This window comes from Carassius carassius, chromosome 21 (assembly GCF_963082965.1).
Source record: "Carassius carassius chromosome 21, fCarCar2.1, whole genome shotgun sequence".
Lineage (NCBI taxonomy): Eukaryota > Metazoa > Chordata > Actinopteri > Cypriniformes > Cyprinidae > Carassius > Carassius carassius.
Genome location: NC_081775.1, coordinates 21,384,962 through 21,402,482, shown reverse-complemented (window position 1 = coordinate 21,402,482; position 17,521 = coordinate 21,384,962). Strand labels below are relative to the sequence as shown.

The 17,521-nt window shown below is 35.4% G+C and overlaps 2 protein-coding genes across 2 annotated transcripts in view; one reads left to right on the top strand and one right to left on the bottom strand.

Annotated features, from left to right (window-relative positions):
• Positions 1-3,826: 3,826 nt before the first annotated feature.
• Positions 3,827-6,437, bottom strand: LOC132097828 (G-protein coupled receptor 37-like 1). Its single transcript, XM_059503777.1, has 2 exons — positions 5,645-6,437; positions 3,827-4,813 (listed from the first exon to the last, which is right to left on the bottom strand). The coding sequence occupies exons 1-2, from the start codon at positions 6,251-6,253 to the stop codon at positions 3,986-3,988; spliced, it is 1,437 nt and encodes a 478-aa protein (XP_059359760.1). The 5' UTR covers positions 6,254-6,437; the 3' UTR covers positions 3,827-3,985.
• Positions 6,438-11,501: 5,064 nt separating this feature from the next.
• The window catches only part of LOC132097825 (inositol 1,4,5-trisphosphate receptor type 3-like), a 28,286-nt gene continuing 22,266 nt past the window's right edge, over positions 11,502-17,521 (top strand). Inside the window, exons 1-6 of the mRNA XM_059503773.1 lie at positions 11,502-11,910; positions 13,064-13,134; positions 13,842-13,963; positions 14,168-14,254; positions 15,877-16,035; positions 17,312-17,410. Of these exons, the coding sequence (XP_059359756.1) occupies positions 11,819-11,910; positions 13,064-13,134; positions 13,842-13,963; positions 14,168-14,254; positions 15,877-16,035; positions 17,312-17,410 (630 nt within the window). The 5' untranslated portion in view covers positions 11,502-11,818. The remainder of the gene's footprint in view (positions 11,911-13,063; positions 13,135-13,841; positions 13,964-14,167; positions 14,255-15,876; positions 16,036-17,311; positions 17,411-17,521) is intronic.

Below are 17,521 nucleotides of genomic sequence, written 5' to 3'. Positions count from 1 at the left end.
GAGAGACAGCGTTCTGTTCAGAAGTGTAGGACATTCAGGTCATATTAGTCCTTCCTCATTGAGTTTAGTCTGAGAATAAGAGGATCCCCACATACAGGGCACTCACCGCTTTCTCACGTCTTCTGAGAGTGACTTGAAACAGGAAGCCCTGGAATCACATCACCAGACTGTCATTTTGCCAATGCCAAGATCGCTCTTAAAGGTGTACACAAATATTTGGTGAGTGCATCCTTCAGAAAGGAAGAGGGTTAGAGTTCTGAGGCATAGAGTCTGTCTTGTCTTGTGCCCTTAAATCAGTTTCCTCTCATTTCAATGCAGAATGGAAAGTGGACTGACTCTCAAGGGAGCACAGATCAACATCACAAGTCAAACAATGCAATTATATAAACTTCTTGCCATTATATTGTTTATCAACATTCATCTTGGGCTTTCTTGTTCGATGCAAAATGTTGTGAGCCTATTATACATTCAGATAAACTCACATCTTGAGGGGAATTTGCAAAATCATTGGTTTGTTTTGACATTGATATGCAACATATATTTTTACATTCTCTGAAGAAAGTGTATAGTGTTTGCCCCTGAATAAAAGGTGTATCCATCTATCCATCCCATAAATAATAATATTTTTAGGCCAATTATTTTAGTAATTTATTATTATATTATTATATTATTATTTATTATCATTTATTATTTGTTATATTACATATACATATACAGTACTGCGCAAAATCTTAGGTCATTAGTATTTTCACTAACATAAAATGGTTTTAAGACTATTTTACTATACTACTTGTACTATACTACTTTAAGGTTATTTCTATGTTTTGCTGTAGTGTCAGTAGGAAACATCAGTTTACATTTCCAAGCATTTATTTTGCCATTAATTGTAATAATCCAGTGAGATTTTTGTTTGCACAAGGAGTCTGACAACAAACAGTGCTCCACAGAGATCTGATCTCTTCATCATTATCCAGTCTGTCTGGAATAACGTGAAGAAACAGAAGAAAACAGACTAGTCTGAGACAGACTAAATCCAGAAGAACCATGACAATGTCTCCAAGACTCCTGAAGAAACCTACCTGCGCAGATACTGTGGAAAGTTTTAGGCACTTGTGTAAAAATACTATAAATAGTGAGGATGCTTTCAAAAACAATGTCATGAAATAGATGTTATTTATTAATTAACTTCTATTAACTAAATCAAATCAGTATTTCGTGAGACAACTCTTTGTGTTTAAAAGCTTTTTCCTTGCTACACTTGTGCATAGTTTTTCAGATAGCTTTGTAGGAAGGTTTCCTCAAGTGTCTTGAAGATGTTGTCACAGTTCTTCTGGATTTAGTCTGTCTCAGTGTTTTTTTTCTTTTTTTTTTTTTTCTTCAAGTAATTCCAGACAGACTGGATGATGTTCAGATCAGATCTCTGTGTGGAGCACTGGCTGTTGTCAGACTCCTTGTGCAAACAAAAATCTCACTGGATTATTACAATTAATGGCAAAAAGAAAATTTGAAAATGTTAACTGACATTTCCTACTGGGCCACTGAAGATATATATAGAAATATCTGGCTTATAATCATTTTTGTTGATATAAATAGTCTACTAATAGCCTAAGACTTTTGAACAATACTGTACATTCAGATGCAATTGCTCCAGATGCAAAACCTCTAAGCCATCAGAGATTTTTTTTCTTTTCTTTTCTTTTCTTTTCTTTTTTCTTTTCTTTTCTTTTCTTTTCTTTCTTTTTTATTAAATAAGCATTTTGTCAGGCTCATATTGGCTCAGTAATTTCACTTTAATGGTAATGAAATGGTTATTAGTCATAGCCTAATAAAAATGTTCATTTATACTCAACTAATGAACTGAAGTGAACTGAACCATATTAAGGTGTTAATAGGCTTACGTTGATACGGTTTTGCATTGTGACATACTGTACAAGTGACAAATTATTTTCAACCGTAAATTTTGTACACAGTAATGCTAAGTTGCAAATAATTTCTTTGTTTGGAAGTACATTGACTGTGAATGCGAGCAAAAAAAAAAAAATATGTCTGGGGTTTAAATAGGTTTATAATTAATTTATCTCATTCAATTCAATGGCAACCTCATTCCTTTTCTTTTCTCGGTTGAAGAAAACTTTCTAAAGAATTTTGGACCATGACGTCAAATATGTTTGTCTATACTGAGATCAGTAGCTATCTCTTGTTCAAAGGGACATTGTCCTGGACGTGACCTCAATAAGAACTTGTGACACTGAACAACTCATTTGGACAATGAAATAGAGTACATTTGAATGCAATTGAATTAACATGAAGTATTACATTCTCCAAATCCAAATATGAACATCAGAACTAGCTCTCATAATTTTTTTTTTATTCCATGATTTACTGTCGTGTAATGCTTCCTGTCCTGTTGGCATTGAGTGTTGTGAAGAGAATTGTTGATTTGTGGCACAAACTTCATTACAGGGAACAGAGCCTTGTCTGTTCTCCTGCAGTCATTATGGCCAGTGGAGCTCTCTCTTAAAGCCCTGCTCAGTTCTCTAATGAGGTCATTCTCTACCTCGCTCACTTGTCTTCTGAATCTCTGACAGGCTCTGAGCACAAGCCAAAACCACAAGACAGTAGAGGTCCAGCCCCTTCCCAACAACCCCTGCAGCAACACACATGTCAGTCTAACCCAAACATTTGTATCTTTGATTTAGTTTATTATGTTTCACGGTCCACTGAATGTTAGATGATCAATCTGAAGATGTGTTTTTCAAGAGCCCATCTGGAAAAAGGCATCTTTTATATGACCAATGACTCCTTTCAGTGTCTAAACTAGCTTCCACACACACTGGTCAGCACACCAACAGACATGACAAGCGTACAAACGTTGTACTATTGACAAATTCTTTTGTCAATTTTTTTGACAAAAAACACTTGGTTGGAAAAACACGTGAATTTTTAGACGGTATCTTGGCAACTCAGCCGTAGTCTGTCTATTGATATTCACAGTAGAAGCTTCCATCTCCTTTTCAGAACAATAGAAACCTTATGGGAATGAGGAAACCAAGTGTGCAAGGACAAATCTTCTCCCTCAGGCCCTGATGGACATTTGAGAGATTAGTACAACTCTTGACACTATTTCTTGAAATTTCAAAGATGAATGAGACAACAAATTATTTAAAAGGCATTTATTGTATAGAGTTTTATCAACTGTTTATGGACTTTAAAAATAATTTGCTTATGAAAGCAGCTATGTGCAAAAGTTACAATAGTCCCTTGAGGAGGTACACCATTGAGATTCTGTTTTTTTGTTCTACCGTACTACATGAAAGGGCCCCGAAAGCTAGTTTGCTCAGGGAGTTTGCTTTCAAAAATGATCTATTTACAATCTAATACAGCTGAGGGTTTATATACAGAACTTGACCATCAGTGGTGTAGACAAATGTTCAGTGGTTATTAATTCAAATTAGTGATAAATAACATTTGCCTGAGTAACAGACAAACACTCCTTACATTTTTGTTTCGCAAGTCTTCCTATTATATGAACAAGACGATGTGTTACTTGTGATCTGGTAGTATTCACTTCATTTCTGATTTCACAGAGTGTATAGCTAAATATTTATACACTCTGAGCTATGTGTAAAGTTCATAACTGTCTGTGCAGAAATGTAGAACTACACTAATGTGGGACATTTGAAGTCCAAATTACAGTGACGTGTATTATCCTTTTAAGACTTTATAGGTACATTGAGGCATCCTGAGATATTATGGAATGAATCTTTAGATTTATGCCAAACTTAGATTTTAGATCTTAACTAAACCACTAAGTTTGTATTAAAACCAAAATTGCAAATTGGCCTTTGTTGAACAATGCTAACGTGCATCAACGTAACTGTAAGAACTGCTAATGTAATGATGGCCACTTGTGGTTCATGGGAGTGTAGGTCGTAGGTTCCATGTCATCTCATGATGTCATCACTTGGGGACGGGATCTGCCTACTCAGCTGCCAATGGACAAGATGGTTGAACCTTCATTGGCTTTGTCAAAAAAAATTGAGGTCTTGAGCTTGCCTTCAGCGACATTTTGGGCAGATGAAGAGTTGCTCGGTTGGCATTCTTCACAGCAGCAGCAGCAACAGTCCATGAAGGCCTGGCCCAGAGATTTGCACAGGCAAAGCAGCAGCACTGGTGTCACAGATGACTTAAAGAACAGAAAGAACTGGTTTATGAGGGCCAGAAGAGAAGTCACCTCCTCAGACACCTGGACAGGAGCATACGCCAAAGTTAGGTTGCAAACGTTCTCCGGCAGCGTGCAGACACCATAGACCACGGCTAGAGCCATGACCGTGCAGTTGAGCTGCCGTTCGATTTGCTGAGCGTGCTGAAGCTTTTGTTTTTTGGATGGAGATCGCTCCTCGGGCCGCTTGGGAGAACTTCCACTCCCGCCGGATACATGACAGGTGGCCAGCTGACAGAGCAGGGTGAAGACAACAGGTAGACAGAAGTAACAGCCGAAGTACCACCACATGCGTGCATCATGGTAGTTGATAACGAGAGAATAGATGGATTCGGGGAGATCTGCATATGGACTCATTATGCAGGTGTCCACTTGGTCACCCAGACCAGATGGTGTCACCTGATGCAGCTGCCACAGGAGCAGCTCGGGAGCTGCCAGCACCATGGAGCCAATCCAAACCACGGCAAGCTTGGCCAGGACCTTCTTACAGCGCTCAACTCGTCGGGCCTTTGGCATGGAGCTTGTAGCAGCGTGGAAGCGGTCAATGCCCAAAGCACACAGACTGAACGTTGTCACGCCAAGAGAGGTTACCTGGAGGGTGTGGAAAAAAATCAGTATTGCTATAATATACATTAGAGTTTTAATGAATATATATTAAAATTGCGATCAAAATAGACAAGATGCTAATTATCGTTGCAGTTAATGTAGCATTTTTTTTATCTTTTAAAATACTACTATCAATGCCATAATGACAATGCTAATAGAATAAAATGAATAAAAAGTGCTACAAGTGAATTTAGGAATCATAACAGTATATGATAAAGTATGAAAAAATTATATTCATCTTAGACTGAGATAAAAATGTAATACTGCTATGAAATTTTTAAAAATGTTAGTAAATTACTAGCTCTCAAAGTTAATATGACTAGATAAACTTTAAGTGCACACAAGACAATGAAAAAGGCAATAAATATGTTAATAAGGGGAAATGCGCAATTAAATTGATCAGTAATAATGAATAAAAATTTGTAACATTGCCACATATATAACCAATATGGTGCTGCTCATACATCGCACATCCCTCTTGATTGTCATAAATAGTAATCATAGATTTACATATAGATTTGTAAGCATTTTAGGTGACTACTAAATGGGTGTTTATAACTGTTAATTCTATGTGCTTTATGAAAACATTAACAAGTTAAAATTATTAAAATTAATTAAAAAAGGTTATGTTACATGGTCTGTAGTGTTTGAAATCCAGAGTACCGTGTCTGTCTGAATGTAAAAGTTTCTGTTAAAAAAGAATATTGGCACTATCTAAACTTAGGCCGCATTTCAATATATTTTTCAGGTAATTTAGGCCATGAGAAATTGATCGATATTAAATGTAAACTTGACACTGACACATAAGGGCCTCACCTCTATGTAAGGCACAACTCTGCAGGAGAAATCTCCCAGCAGCCTCTTATTGGTGAGTTCATTAAAGACCACCACAGGCAGACAGAAGCACAACACCAGAAAGTCCCAAAAAGCCAAACTTGCAAGAAAGTAGTTCCATGCGCTCCTCATGAAGTAATTTTGCCACACAATGCACATTACTGCCAGATTACCCACGACGCCGAAGGCAAACACCACAAAAGCCAGAAAGAGAATCCCATAAGCACTGTAAGAGCTGTCAGTGATGGGAAACAAAGGATTGTGGATTTTTGTGATGCTCCTTTTTGTTGGATCGCTTTTAGGAACCTGTTCACCAGTTACATCAGTGCTGTTTCCATTTTCAGCCAGTGAGGAATTGGTCATCTCTGTGAAGGGCAAAGGACTTGCAGTTTGTGTGTCCATGGATGCTTTATCTTCATCTTCCTCATTGAGCACTTCTTTCAGTGTGCTTTCTTGTGAATCATTTTGATTAAAACTATCCTCCTCGACAGGTGTCGTGTCTTGACTTCCTCTTTTTGCTTTTGAAGCACAAGCACTCAGAAGCAAAGCCAGTGTCATAAAATAAATCAAATTATAATCATGCATCCCCATCTTCAAGGCAAAGTCCAGTGGTATATACAAGTCGGAGGAAATTGCTTCAAAATCAGTAACTTAAAACAGATAGCAGAGGCTGAGGTAAAGACCCTGGTGAAGGCACTGCTGCAGTTCGGGATCCCTTGTGCCAAAAGGCTCTGTTTTCTCCAGTCCTGTTGACCAGAGAGCAGCTTTCTTATCAAAGCTATGGATGGCTGCTTTCTCTCAATAGGGGTTTATGGAGTCACACCCCTTTTTGCTGTTCTTCCTCACTGACTGATGGGTGTGATTGCCCTCTGCTGGCATTAAAATGCTGTTTTATATAAAATCACTATAATTTCACTATAATTTACTGAACTAGTAATGTAGTTCAATAAATAGTGTTTTTAACATGACTGTGATAGTGAAAGAAATAAAACTAGTTTCAAGTCTTGGTGAATTAAAGAGATGAAACAAAATGCATAAATGCACATACTACCATTCAGAAGTTTTGAATGTTTTTTAAACAAATATCTTGCTAACTAATAAGGCTTTAATATATTTTAAACTGCATTTTGTTTCTGTGGTTTCAGCATCCATTACTCCAGTCTTCAGTGTCAGATGATCCTTCAGAAATCATTCTAATATGCCAATTTGTTGATATAGGTTAAAAAGCTGGTTAGACAATCTTTTAAAGATGACATGACTAAAGTTACCATGTCTGAACTTCTAGACATTAGAATGGGTTAAATGAGAAGATTGCTTCCAGAAAAAAATTGATTGTGTTAGATTTGAATGGAAAAAAATAAAACATCCATGTGTAAAAATAACATCTCTATCTCTGTGTTTAATCTCAATCAGCAAGACATCTGTTAAGTAGAGTTTGCGATATAAACTCTCTGTCTTGTATGAATACATTACATTTTTTTTTTTGCAGTTCCTGTCTTGGTCTGCATGGAGAGGCCGCGGTTTTCAACGCAGAAACACAGATTGCAATGGCTCAACAGACCACGAGTATTAAAATGAGTAATGTATGTTAAATGACCACAGTCAAATGCACTGTTTGTGACAAAATGTGTCAGCTACAAGCTTTCAGAATCCTTCTTTTGGAGTGAACAGTTTGTATAATGCTTAGTGAAGCAACACGAACAACATAAGTGTGACATGCTAGTGAATCGGAAATTTTCTTTTCTTTCCTTTTGGGTTGTGCATAATGTATTTGCATGACATCTTTATTTTTTTTTTTTAAATATGCCCAATACTAAAATCCATTAGTTAACCAATAATATTCACATGCAGAAAGCTAAGTTTGTTCGCTTAAGATTATTTTATCTAGATAGACCTACAGTATATGACTTAAACTAAGATGATGTCACTAATATTTATTTGTTCTTGATGGCTGCTACTCAGCCAATGGTTCTCATGGAAATTGCTAATGTAACAGTTGTGTGTGTGACTGTAATTAACTGACTGTATACTATATACATTAAAATGTAAGATACTCTGCATAAGTGTCATCACAGTTCTTCGTACACTGGAGTCACAGCATACATGGCTGCTAAAATATGAAATGTGATGCTTCATGGGTAGGCTAGTTATGTTACCAAACAGGAAGGAGTGGAACATTTACACATTTTGTGGGTATGGGTGATGGATAGATTATCTATGGATGATATTATCTCTCAGCTCTACACTCACATGCATGCAGAGAGCATCTAAAATTTACAACAAAACATTTCCTAAATATAAGCATCCTATCCACATCAGTCAGAAAGAGTTATGGTTGCACATATACCATCCTACAATCAAATAAGATATCAAGCTACATTTTTTTTGGGTGAACTATTATTTAAATATTAATCCTATCATTATAATGATATGCAATCACATCACAAAACATTATAAAGTCTTGGTGCAGGGACTGCAAAACCATAACATATAAAATCTAAGTGTTTTAAGATATCTAATACCAACAGAAAATATTATCTAATACCAATGAGGGCATCATTAATGGTTGCTCTGAGAGAGACTTTTTCTGGGGTTTACTCTGCTCCATTTGCAAGAAATGCATGATCTTTTTTTTAAATATAGTTTTCCTTCTGTTTGATAAGTAGGCTGAGGCATTGTAGAAATCTCCCTGTGTCAATAAGGATATGAGGAACAAATTGTAGGTAAAGCTGGAGGATCCTTTGGTCATGTGCCTTAAGTGAGCACAGGATGCAAACACACTTCCTATTTAACACCTTTTTTTTTTGTCTTTCCGACTCTCAGTTGTTATTTGGCTCATTTGATTTGATCAAGTGATTACTTTTGAATGTTTGTATTATGTAGTCATTTACAGCTCATGCAAGTTTTTGTCTGTCTCACCTGACTGTCTGTTAATATGCAGTCAGCCAAAATCTGTGTATGACCTTGCCCTTATAGGGAGATCTAACTAAAAGTGAGATTTAACAAGCCAACGGAGGGTAGCAAAGAACCTGTAAAATACTGGGCTTGGAGATTAGCCTATTTGAATATAAAAATATTTCCAAATGAGGCCATACTGTAGCTAAGGCTAGGAAAAAAGCTTATAAGGTTTCAGAAATGTTGTTGTCATTGCATGTGATGCATTCACCGACTGAAGCGCTAATTTGAAAAGAGTCAGCATTTTAAAAAGCCAGAACTTTAGTTATTGCATTTTAAATAATAACTTTAAGGTTAAAAGCTTTGCTATGGTGCAAAGTGGTTTTGATGTAATTTCAGGACTCCAGATCTGAGAAGGTGTTCTGTGCTTTCAGCAATATGTCTCACTTCTGTTGTGCGCCTACATTCCCAAAATATGCCAGTAATGACTCAACTAGAGTTTTCCCATTTTAATCAAAAACATGGGGTTGCAGAAGGAGAGAGAGTGGGAAAGTCGTAATAAACTTCTAATTGACTTTCAGCCCCAACCAGCAATGCAAATCCAGCCACAATTGCATCCCATCCCTCCTGAAGCTTGATTTGAATGCAAATTTGCCTGGACATCCATTTTGAATACTTGGAAACACAGCTTGACATTCAGAGCAAGTACTTGTGCACAGATGTGATTTTGCATGGCACAGCTTTGTGTGTAGGTTTCTTTTCTCGCTGATGGTTGCGTTTAAATGGCTCCTTATTGTGAATAATGATTTTATATACCAACTTGACATAATGCGACCTTTTTATACATACATGAATGGAAAGATGGATTGCACCTTTCTCAACCTTGAATCTAAAGGGTCCGTGTATCTTTTGGTCATTTGATTTTCCATTTTTAAAAGAAATAAGGATAAATGAGAAACAGTTTGATTTTCGTTTTTTCGTTTTGTTTAAGAAACGGAAAACGAAAAATTTTGCTTGATTTTTCGTATTTTTGTTTATGGTCAAAAATGAGATTATGCTTTAATATTTGTTTGAATGTGAGGGCGGCGCTGAAACTCCCCTTTCATCCTTCTGTTCTGCACCGACAAGCAGCAACGAGAGCTCAGTTCATCTTCAACATATATATATATATATATATATATATATATATATATATATATATATATATATATATATATATATATATATATATATATATATATATATTTTTTTTTTTTAAATTTTTTTTTTATTGACAAAACAGAAATTACTTTATTCTATGACATTTGAATTTTACTGTAGGCCTATATGATCTACAACGACATGAAATATGCTGATTTTTAGCCTACTAATTTTATTCTATGCCTATTTAAGAAAAACCTCACAGGCCTAACATGTTTTCATTCACTATTACATACAGCAACTGAAGCTTTATCTTGTAGAGTGTAGTCTGCTGCACTTCTCCACACTCTCCATCCCGATAACAGAGGAAAGAGCTTCAGCTTTGTCAGTTTTGATCATAAGACACCCTAAATAACATGAAAACCTTACAAAACTCAACACGATGTGCTTTCTGCCATCTCAGTCTACATGAACTTCTTTCTGAAACGTCAGAAATTAACCATGTTTATGCATCAGACGAACCATGTCTAGCTGGACATGTCTACTTTTAAAATAAGCCATTTAAATAGAAAAGTAATAATAATAAATTTATGTTTAGGCCTATGTAATTCATATGAAACCAAGAGAGGTGCAGTGTTTCCCGTCTGAACTCATTGTCTGTAATGATGTCACACCATCACTATATTCATACTGTCATCTACGGAATTCGTGAATTCAGTTCATAATTCTAAGTAGGCTATAGCCTATTTAAAGCAGACTAATTATGGGGAAAACTTAACTTATTTTATTATAAATTTTATTATAAATGTGGGTTGGATTTTTCCCATTATTTTTTTTTCTTAATGGCCTAGAATAAATTAGGCAAAAAATTTTGTTTTTTAAACAAAACAGAAAAACGAAAATCAATCCGTTTCTCATTTATCTTTATTTCTTTTTAAGTAGAAACTCAAATGACCACAACACATCAAAAGTGTGAAACTCTATTGCTGTAGTAACTGTCAGTACCAAATACTGATAATATTCACAAAGTCTTCATTATTGTAATTATGCACAAAGACATCACTTGGTGGATCAGATATGATTAAAAACATGGTTGCTGAAGCTGAACTTGGCCTGTCAAAACAAGAATAAAATTAGATTGTGCGTCTATATTTAATCCAAAAGCCCCCTGTATTGTGTTGCTGAATATCATGTTTTGTCTTAGGAACTAAAGCAGGACATTTAGTCCAAATGTATAAAATGAAAGGTTGGGTGGATCTGTTTAATTAAGAAGCCTGTGCAGCTTTCTCATAGAGGAACCTTCTCCTACTCTGACCCTTAAAATTAAATGTTGTTGTTGTAATATAACGATAGACTATAATAAATATTTTTACACACATATATTTTATATTTGATTTAGGTCATCATTTAAGTGATTTTTTCATAAAAATAATTTTTATAAACCAATTTATGGCCTAGTTGAGTAATAGTGCAGTTAATAGGTACAAAACGATCAAATATCCACAAAAACACAGCATAAATGTATAGTTGAGAAGATATATAGTTTTTCATATAAAAAATGTATACTTTTTTTTTTACATACATGGTGGCCTAATGGTTAGAGATTCAGACTCGTAATCCAGAGGTTGGCCTATGTAGTTCAGGCCAAATGGCTCATATTCTAACACAAAGAACTGTCTGTCCAGTAGTGTCTTTGATTGTTTAAGCTGTCGGGGCTCGCTGTTGCTTGCAGTATGGAGAGAATGTTAGCGAGTGTCATCTGTATTTTCCACGCGGTGCCTCCCCTACAGGCGTGTTTTGACTTGACAAAGTTACGCGTGCTTCCTGGTTTGAAGCACTGTGACCTCAGGTACGCTGCAAAACTCCAACAACGAGTCACTTCTGCTTGTCGGAGGTCTGCGCTTGACATTCCCAGCTGCACATCCAACCGGGAATTAACTTTTGTAGGTTGTCTTTCCTTTGCACGTTTTCCAACTCTACCGGGATGCATTTATATTTCAACTGTGGGTGAAGCGCATGCATACCCCCGCTTTATACCAGGAAGAGTTTGTAAGAAAAGTGTCCGGGCTTCTCAAGATCAGACTGAAGCATCTAGACTCCTGCGTGCTGTAAATAGCAAAGATGTCTGATTCAGCGTCCAGTTTTCTGCATATAGGAGATATTGTCTCTCTGTATGCAGAAGGAACTGTCAATGGCTTTATAAGCACACTGGGGTAAGTGTCTTCTTTCATTGACTTCTCTGTCTTCCTGCCTGCCTTCACCTCAGTCCAAGACCCTGCACAAAATACAGTTTTAATGTGACATCAAAACGCAGTAAATCATAGCCATCATTGTGTAATTTAATTTCTCATCAGTTAAGTTTATTTTGAAATAAAATCATTGCCATTCTAGTCTTTAGAACTCAAGCATTGTTCTTTTTCTTTGCTAGTTGGGTGTACTGTGGCTTTCTTTTACTGAGCTTTGATGTGTTTGCGTTTATGGTTTGCAAAAAGATCGAGAGCTGCACACAGGTGTGCAGTTAAGTTACAGTGTGCAGTTAACTGCCTGGAATTTTTTGATTCACATTTTTGATTGATAGGCAGACTGTCAGACAATTATATATACTATAAATGTGTCCATGAATGTGTATGTTGTGCATATGTTATAGTAAGTACATCACAAATCCATTCAAACAGCTTCACTTGATGTCCATGCCTTTAAGTAAAAGCACAGTCTTGATTTAACATGTACAATAAAGCCTGTTAGTCATAAAAGGGAGAGACCTTTTAGTGTTATTCTGTATGAACTGTATGAACTTTACAGCCCAAACCTTACTGTTATTTTAATGTCAGGAGGGAATACCACCCTTGTTTTGGATCCGGGCCAGATGCAAGAACAAAAAAGATGGAGACACTCAGCTTAAAAAAAGCTAAGGTTTTGCAGGAATGACTCTCTGAAATGGCATTCAGAAGTGTCCAGGGTTTTTCCTTGGGCTATTTCAGCCGTTCGGGTCGATGAGTGTTTTATTGTACTGGCGTGGCAACCTATAAACACGTTTTAACCTGTTTCTTCTTAGAAACCCTCAAAGGCTGCTTGCAGTTGAAGGCTACTCTGGGGGTATTATTGAGTAGGACTGGATATATAATATAACATAATTAGACCTTAAAGGCTTTTTGGCAGATGATTTGGACCTTATTATTTAAAGTATTTAGCAGGATGTCCACCAAAAGTCTGTAGAAACTAAGAAATTCATGTTGCAGGCCAGGACTGAAGCTCTTTCAGAGTTCATGACTTGTAACTCTTTATCACCACTGGTACCAATGTGCCTCTTGAAGGCCTTTGAAGAATCGTTTTATTGAGGTGACTCTTGTGTGTTTACCTTCCCAGGCTGGTGGATGATCGTTGTGTTGTGGAGCCAGCAGGTGGAGATCTAGACAACCCTCCCAAAAAATTCAGAGGTATTTTATAGCTTTTAAAATAATCTTTCACACAGCTAAATGTAGTTCCAGAATGATTATTACATACTGTAGCTCTTTGGAAGTCTTGATTCTGATTGGTCAAGTTGTGCATACAACCTTTCATTGATAGTTAGATGTTTGTGGTCCCCAGAGAGACATTAAAAATAAGAAGAAATGTTACATTTTATTTCAGTATGCTACATAACTATTCTGAATAATAGCAAATGTGAAAAAGTGAAAAGTAGCATGTAAAATACATTTGACTGGTTTGAGTTAACTGGTATTGCTAGGTTATATTTACTTTAGTACTGTTGAGCAAGCTGATATTTAGGTTAGTGTTGGTTTGTTGGTAACTAACTGGGTCATGTGCAGTTAAGTAACCTCAAACCATAACCCCCCCAACCCATTAAGGTCAGATCTGATCTGCAGATGATACAAACGTTTAGTTGAGATCAAATGTGAGCAAGTACAAAATTATGTTTTCCTGTCAAAGTCCAAAGCTAATTTTTAAATATTTTATTCTTTCGCAAAATTCAGTATTTTCTCAAAAAGTAGTCACACCAGTATCTACCAGTATCTAAAATCTAAGTTTTATTTGTTATTTTATTTTTTTATTAATTTCTTTATAAATTTGATCACATTTTCTGAAAACAGACACACAAACAGCTGGTACAAATGTTGTTTATTTTTGTATTTTTTGAATCTAGACTGCCTCTTTAAGGTTTATCCCATGAACCGATATTCTGCCCAAAAACAGTTCTGGAAGGCTAAACAGGCAAAACATGAAAAGGATAAGATTGGAGACATGGTGCTTCTTCAGAAATTGCAAGTAAGTCACAAACAATTCTATTGAATTTAAATCATCAACAGAATCCACATTTGTTTTTTAATTACAGCTGTGAGCAAAGAGGAATCTGATGGATTTAATATGTTTGCTGTCACACATTTCATATGATGATTGACATTTGAGCTGCTTGCAGTTCTTTGTTGCTCATTTGTTTGTTTGCTTTTTTTTTTTTGGTTCGTACCAAAGCATGCAGCTAATTTGGAACAAAAACAGAATGAGGCCGAGAACAAAAAGGTCCATGGGGATGTGGTAAAATACGGAAGTGTCATTCAGGTGAGAATCAGCATTTAGTAAAATGATGCCTGTTTGTTAATTCCTGATGCAGTCAGTGTGATCTGATGGTTTTTGCAGGTTGTTTTTCTATAAATACATCTTTGCTGATTGTTTTATATATATATATATATCAGTATATATATATATATCAGTATATATATATATATATATATATATATATATATATATCAGTATATATATATATATATATATATATATATATATATATATATATATCAGTATATATATATATATATATATATATATATATATATCAGTATATATATATTTCACATTAGAAAGGTTTCTCACAACATTTCTTCAGGACATTTTTACTCCATTTAATTATTATGTAAAAACTTACAAAATCAAGAGAGGTTTTTTAAGGGTATATAAAGCTCTGTCAAACAGATGTCTATTCCCGACAGTTAGACCTGAGTGTAAAACCATTTAATCCCTTATATAGAGGAGTAGAAATGTGCAGTTCTTGTTTCTAGAAACAAAAGATTAAGAGTTATCCTAGTCACCCAATGTAATCATGCATTTCATTCAAGATTCAAGGTGCAACACCAACTATGGACTCTAAAAAGAGCCATTATTTGACATTTTAGCTGTTAAAAAAAGATGCTTCTGTAATATGGGGACACTGGGAATTGACTGGATCTTGAATATTTTCAGAATGTAATTGGCTGGACGCAGTCTGTATATGACCTTAGGTGGGTTAGTTATATTAGCAATGAATGAAATTAAAGCCATTTTGATGAAAGATAACACAGATAAATATTTATTTTCTACGGAATAACATGCACCGATGACTCTTGCACACTATTTGCATTAATAAACTAAACAAGTTCCCTTTTTGTTTTGCTGACTTATGTAGACATGCTGAGTTTGTTAATGGGGTCACAACTGTACCCGCATATCTTTATCTGAGTCAGAAAAGACAAAAAAGAAATGTGTTTCCTCCCTGTTAGTGACGTCAGTTAAAGATAATTGCCTACAGCAATGCCACACTATAGGAAACGGTGCCTTTTCCTGTTACTATAGGGTATCCTAAAATAAAAAAAATTCCTTTGGGTTAAAGCTGCTTCTTAATAAACCAGCCGACATGCTTTTTATTTCTTCTTTTGTTTCACTGGAATAACGTTGTAGTCTTTAGGAATTGTTGAATAGTTTAAAATGATCAGTTGCTGTGGCAGAGTGGCAGAGGAGGTGCAAACATATTATAACCTACACATTCAAGATTTTTGCAAGGTCTTTTTTTAGACAATAGTGTAGGTAGTAGTAGTAGTAGGTGCAGTGCTGTAGAAAAAAAGCAACAAACAAACCACAAAGGCTGTGTGGTAAAGTGAGAGAGTGTTGTTGGCACGATGGTCTCGAGTGACTTGCATGTATAAAAAGTAAGCAACAATATTATTTAACACACAAATGTTCAGTTAATAATTCAATTTATTAATTCAAATCATAACAATTCTTCCGCCAGGTCATAAAATGTGTTAGGGACACCTTGTGTGGCTCATGCAACCCTATTATAGAGCCTAAACTTTCCTTTTTATATTTACAGTAAGAAAGAGTTTACAGACTAGACGTTTTTATTTTAATAAATGTTGATGTGTTTTCAGCTCCTGCATATGAAGAGCAACAAGTATTTGACGGTGAATAAGCGTCTCCCAGCGTTGCTGGAGAAGAATGCAATGCGTGTCACTCTTGATGGGACGGGGAATGAGGGATCTTGGCTTTTCATCCAACCTTTCTGGAAGCTCAGAGCCAATGGTGACAATGTAATTTCACACATGCATATGCAAGCATACAAGAAACTCAAAAGTCACACAGTATGAATTAGCTTATAAAGGTAAATCACACGAAACTTGTCAAGAACATGCCAGAGTCATATTTAATGCCAAAATTGGATTAAAAACAAGAAATTAGCATAAAGTACTCACTTGTAGTAAAATAAACATTAACTGAAATAAAGATAAAAAAAAGTTTTATTTCAGCTAGTTTCCAAGGCAAAATTGCCCATTTTAATTTAATTTTACTTTATAAAAAATAAAAGTTATATAGACATTTATTACCAAAATTACCAAAACTTTAACCATATTTAAAAAAGAAAATAGGAAATACAAAAATAAAAGCTCAAATTATTAATAATAACTATAATAATGTTGCTATGATACTAAAATAACACTGCTTCCCACCCATAGCTTTTGTGACTAATGTGAAAATAAACAAATTATACAAATAATCTACAATTGTAAAATATAAATTACTTAAAGGGATACTCCACCCCAAAATGAAAATTTAGTTATTAATCACTTACCCCTATGTCGTTCCAAACCCGTAAAAGCTTCGTTCGTCTTCGGAACGGGGTAAGCGATAAATAACAACATTTTCATTTTGGGGTGGAGTATCCCTTTAAATCAAGTATTTACATTATGCAGTATTTGTTTAATTTGTTCTTAATTTATTTTATTACTTTAACTTTTACTGTCATAGATTTAAAAAAATACTGCTTTAAAGATAATTAAATGAAAATCATAGAAAATAACATCCGGATGCCTTTTATTTCACAATGTAGAAAATCTATTTTTTTTTTAAACAAGCTTGGTTTTCTCTATGCAAAATGCTTTTTTACATGTTTTTTTTCTTATGGTTTTGGACTGCAGTATAACCTTGCATGCTTTTATGAGATTCACCTTTATACCTTTATTCACTTTGCACCAATATACACATAAACCTGTGTTTTTAAACTCAATACATTTACTTGCACACCTAATAATTACATATTATGGTCTATATAAACAAATATAGACACATATACTCAGCGCACACACAGTCAACATACACACACAAAGTTAGGTAAAATGCATGCAAATGACCCTATACACATACTGTATAAACAGGTTTCTCGAGCTAATCCTACTTTAAATGTTTGTAGATTGCTTCTCCCTTGTGTAAACTGATAGAGATGTACATATTTGCTCTTTGGATATCTGTGGCCGTGACAGTCATAATGAGCCCCTCACTGAATCGTTTGTACTCACCTGTACATTTCAGGTGGTAGTTGGAGATAAGGTGATCCTGAATCCTGTGAATGCTGGACAGCCTCTCCATGCCAGTAATTACGAGCTTCCCGATCACCCAGGGTGCAAAGAGGTGGGCCTTTTTGAGAAGACATGACCAGTTACCCTTGAAGTTCTTTGTCAACATGCCTGTGAAGTAGACCGAGGGATTGTGGTTGATTGCAAGCAGCCCAATAGACACATT

Bases quoted from the DNA above. Each gene is read 5' to 3' on its own strand.
- LOC132097828 (XM_059503777.1), bottom strand. From the start codon at position 6,253: ATGGGGATGCATGATTATAATTTGATTTATTTTATGACACTGGCTTTG. The intron at 4,814-5,644 runs GTGAGGCCCTTA...CACACCCTCCAG, and splicing joins GAGTTGTGCCTTACATAGAG to GTAACCTCTCTTGGCGTGAC.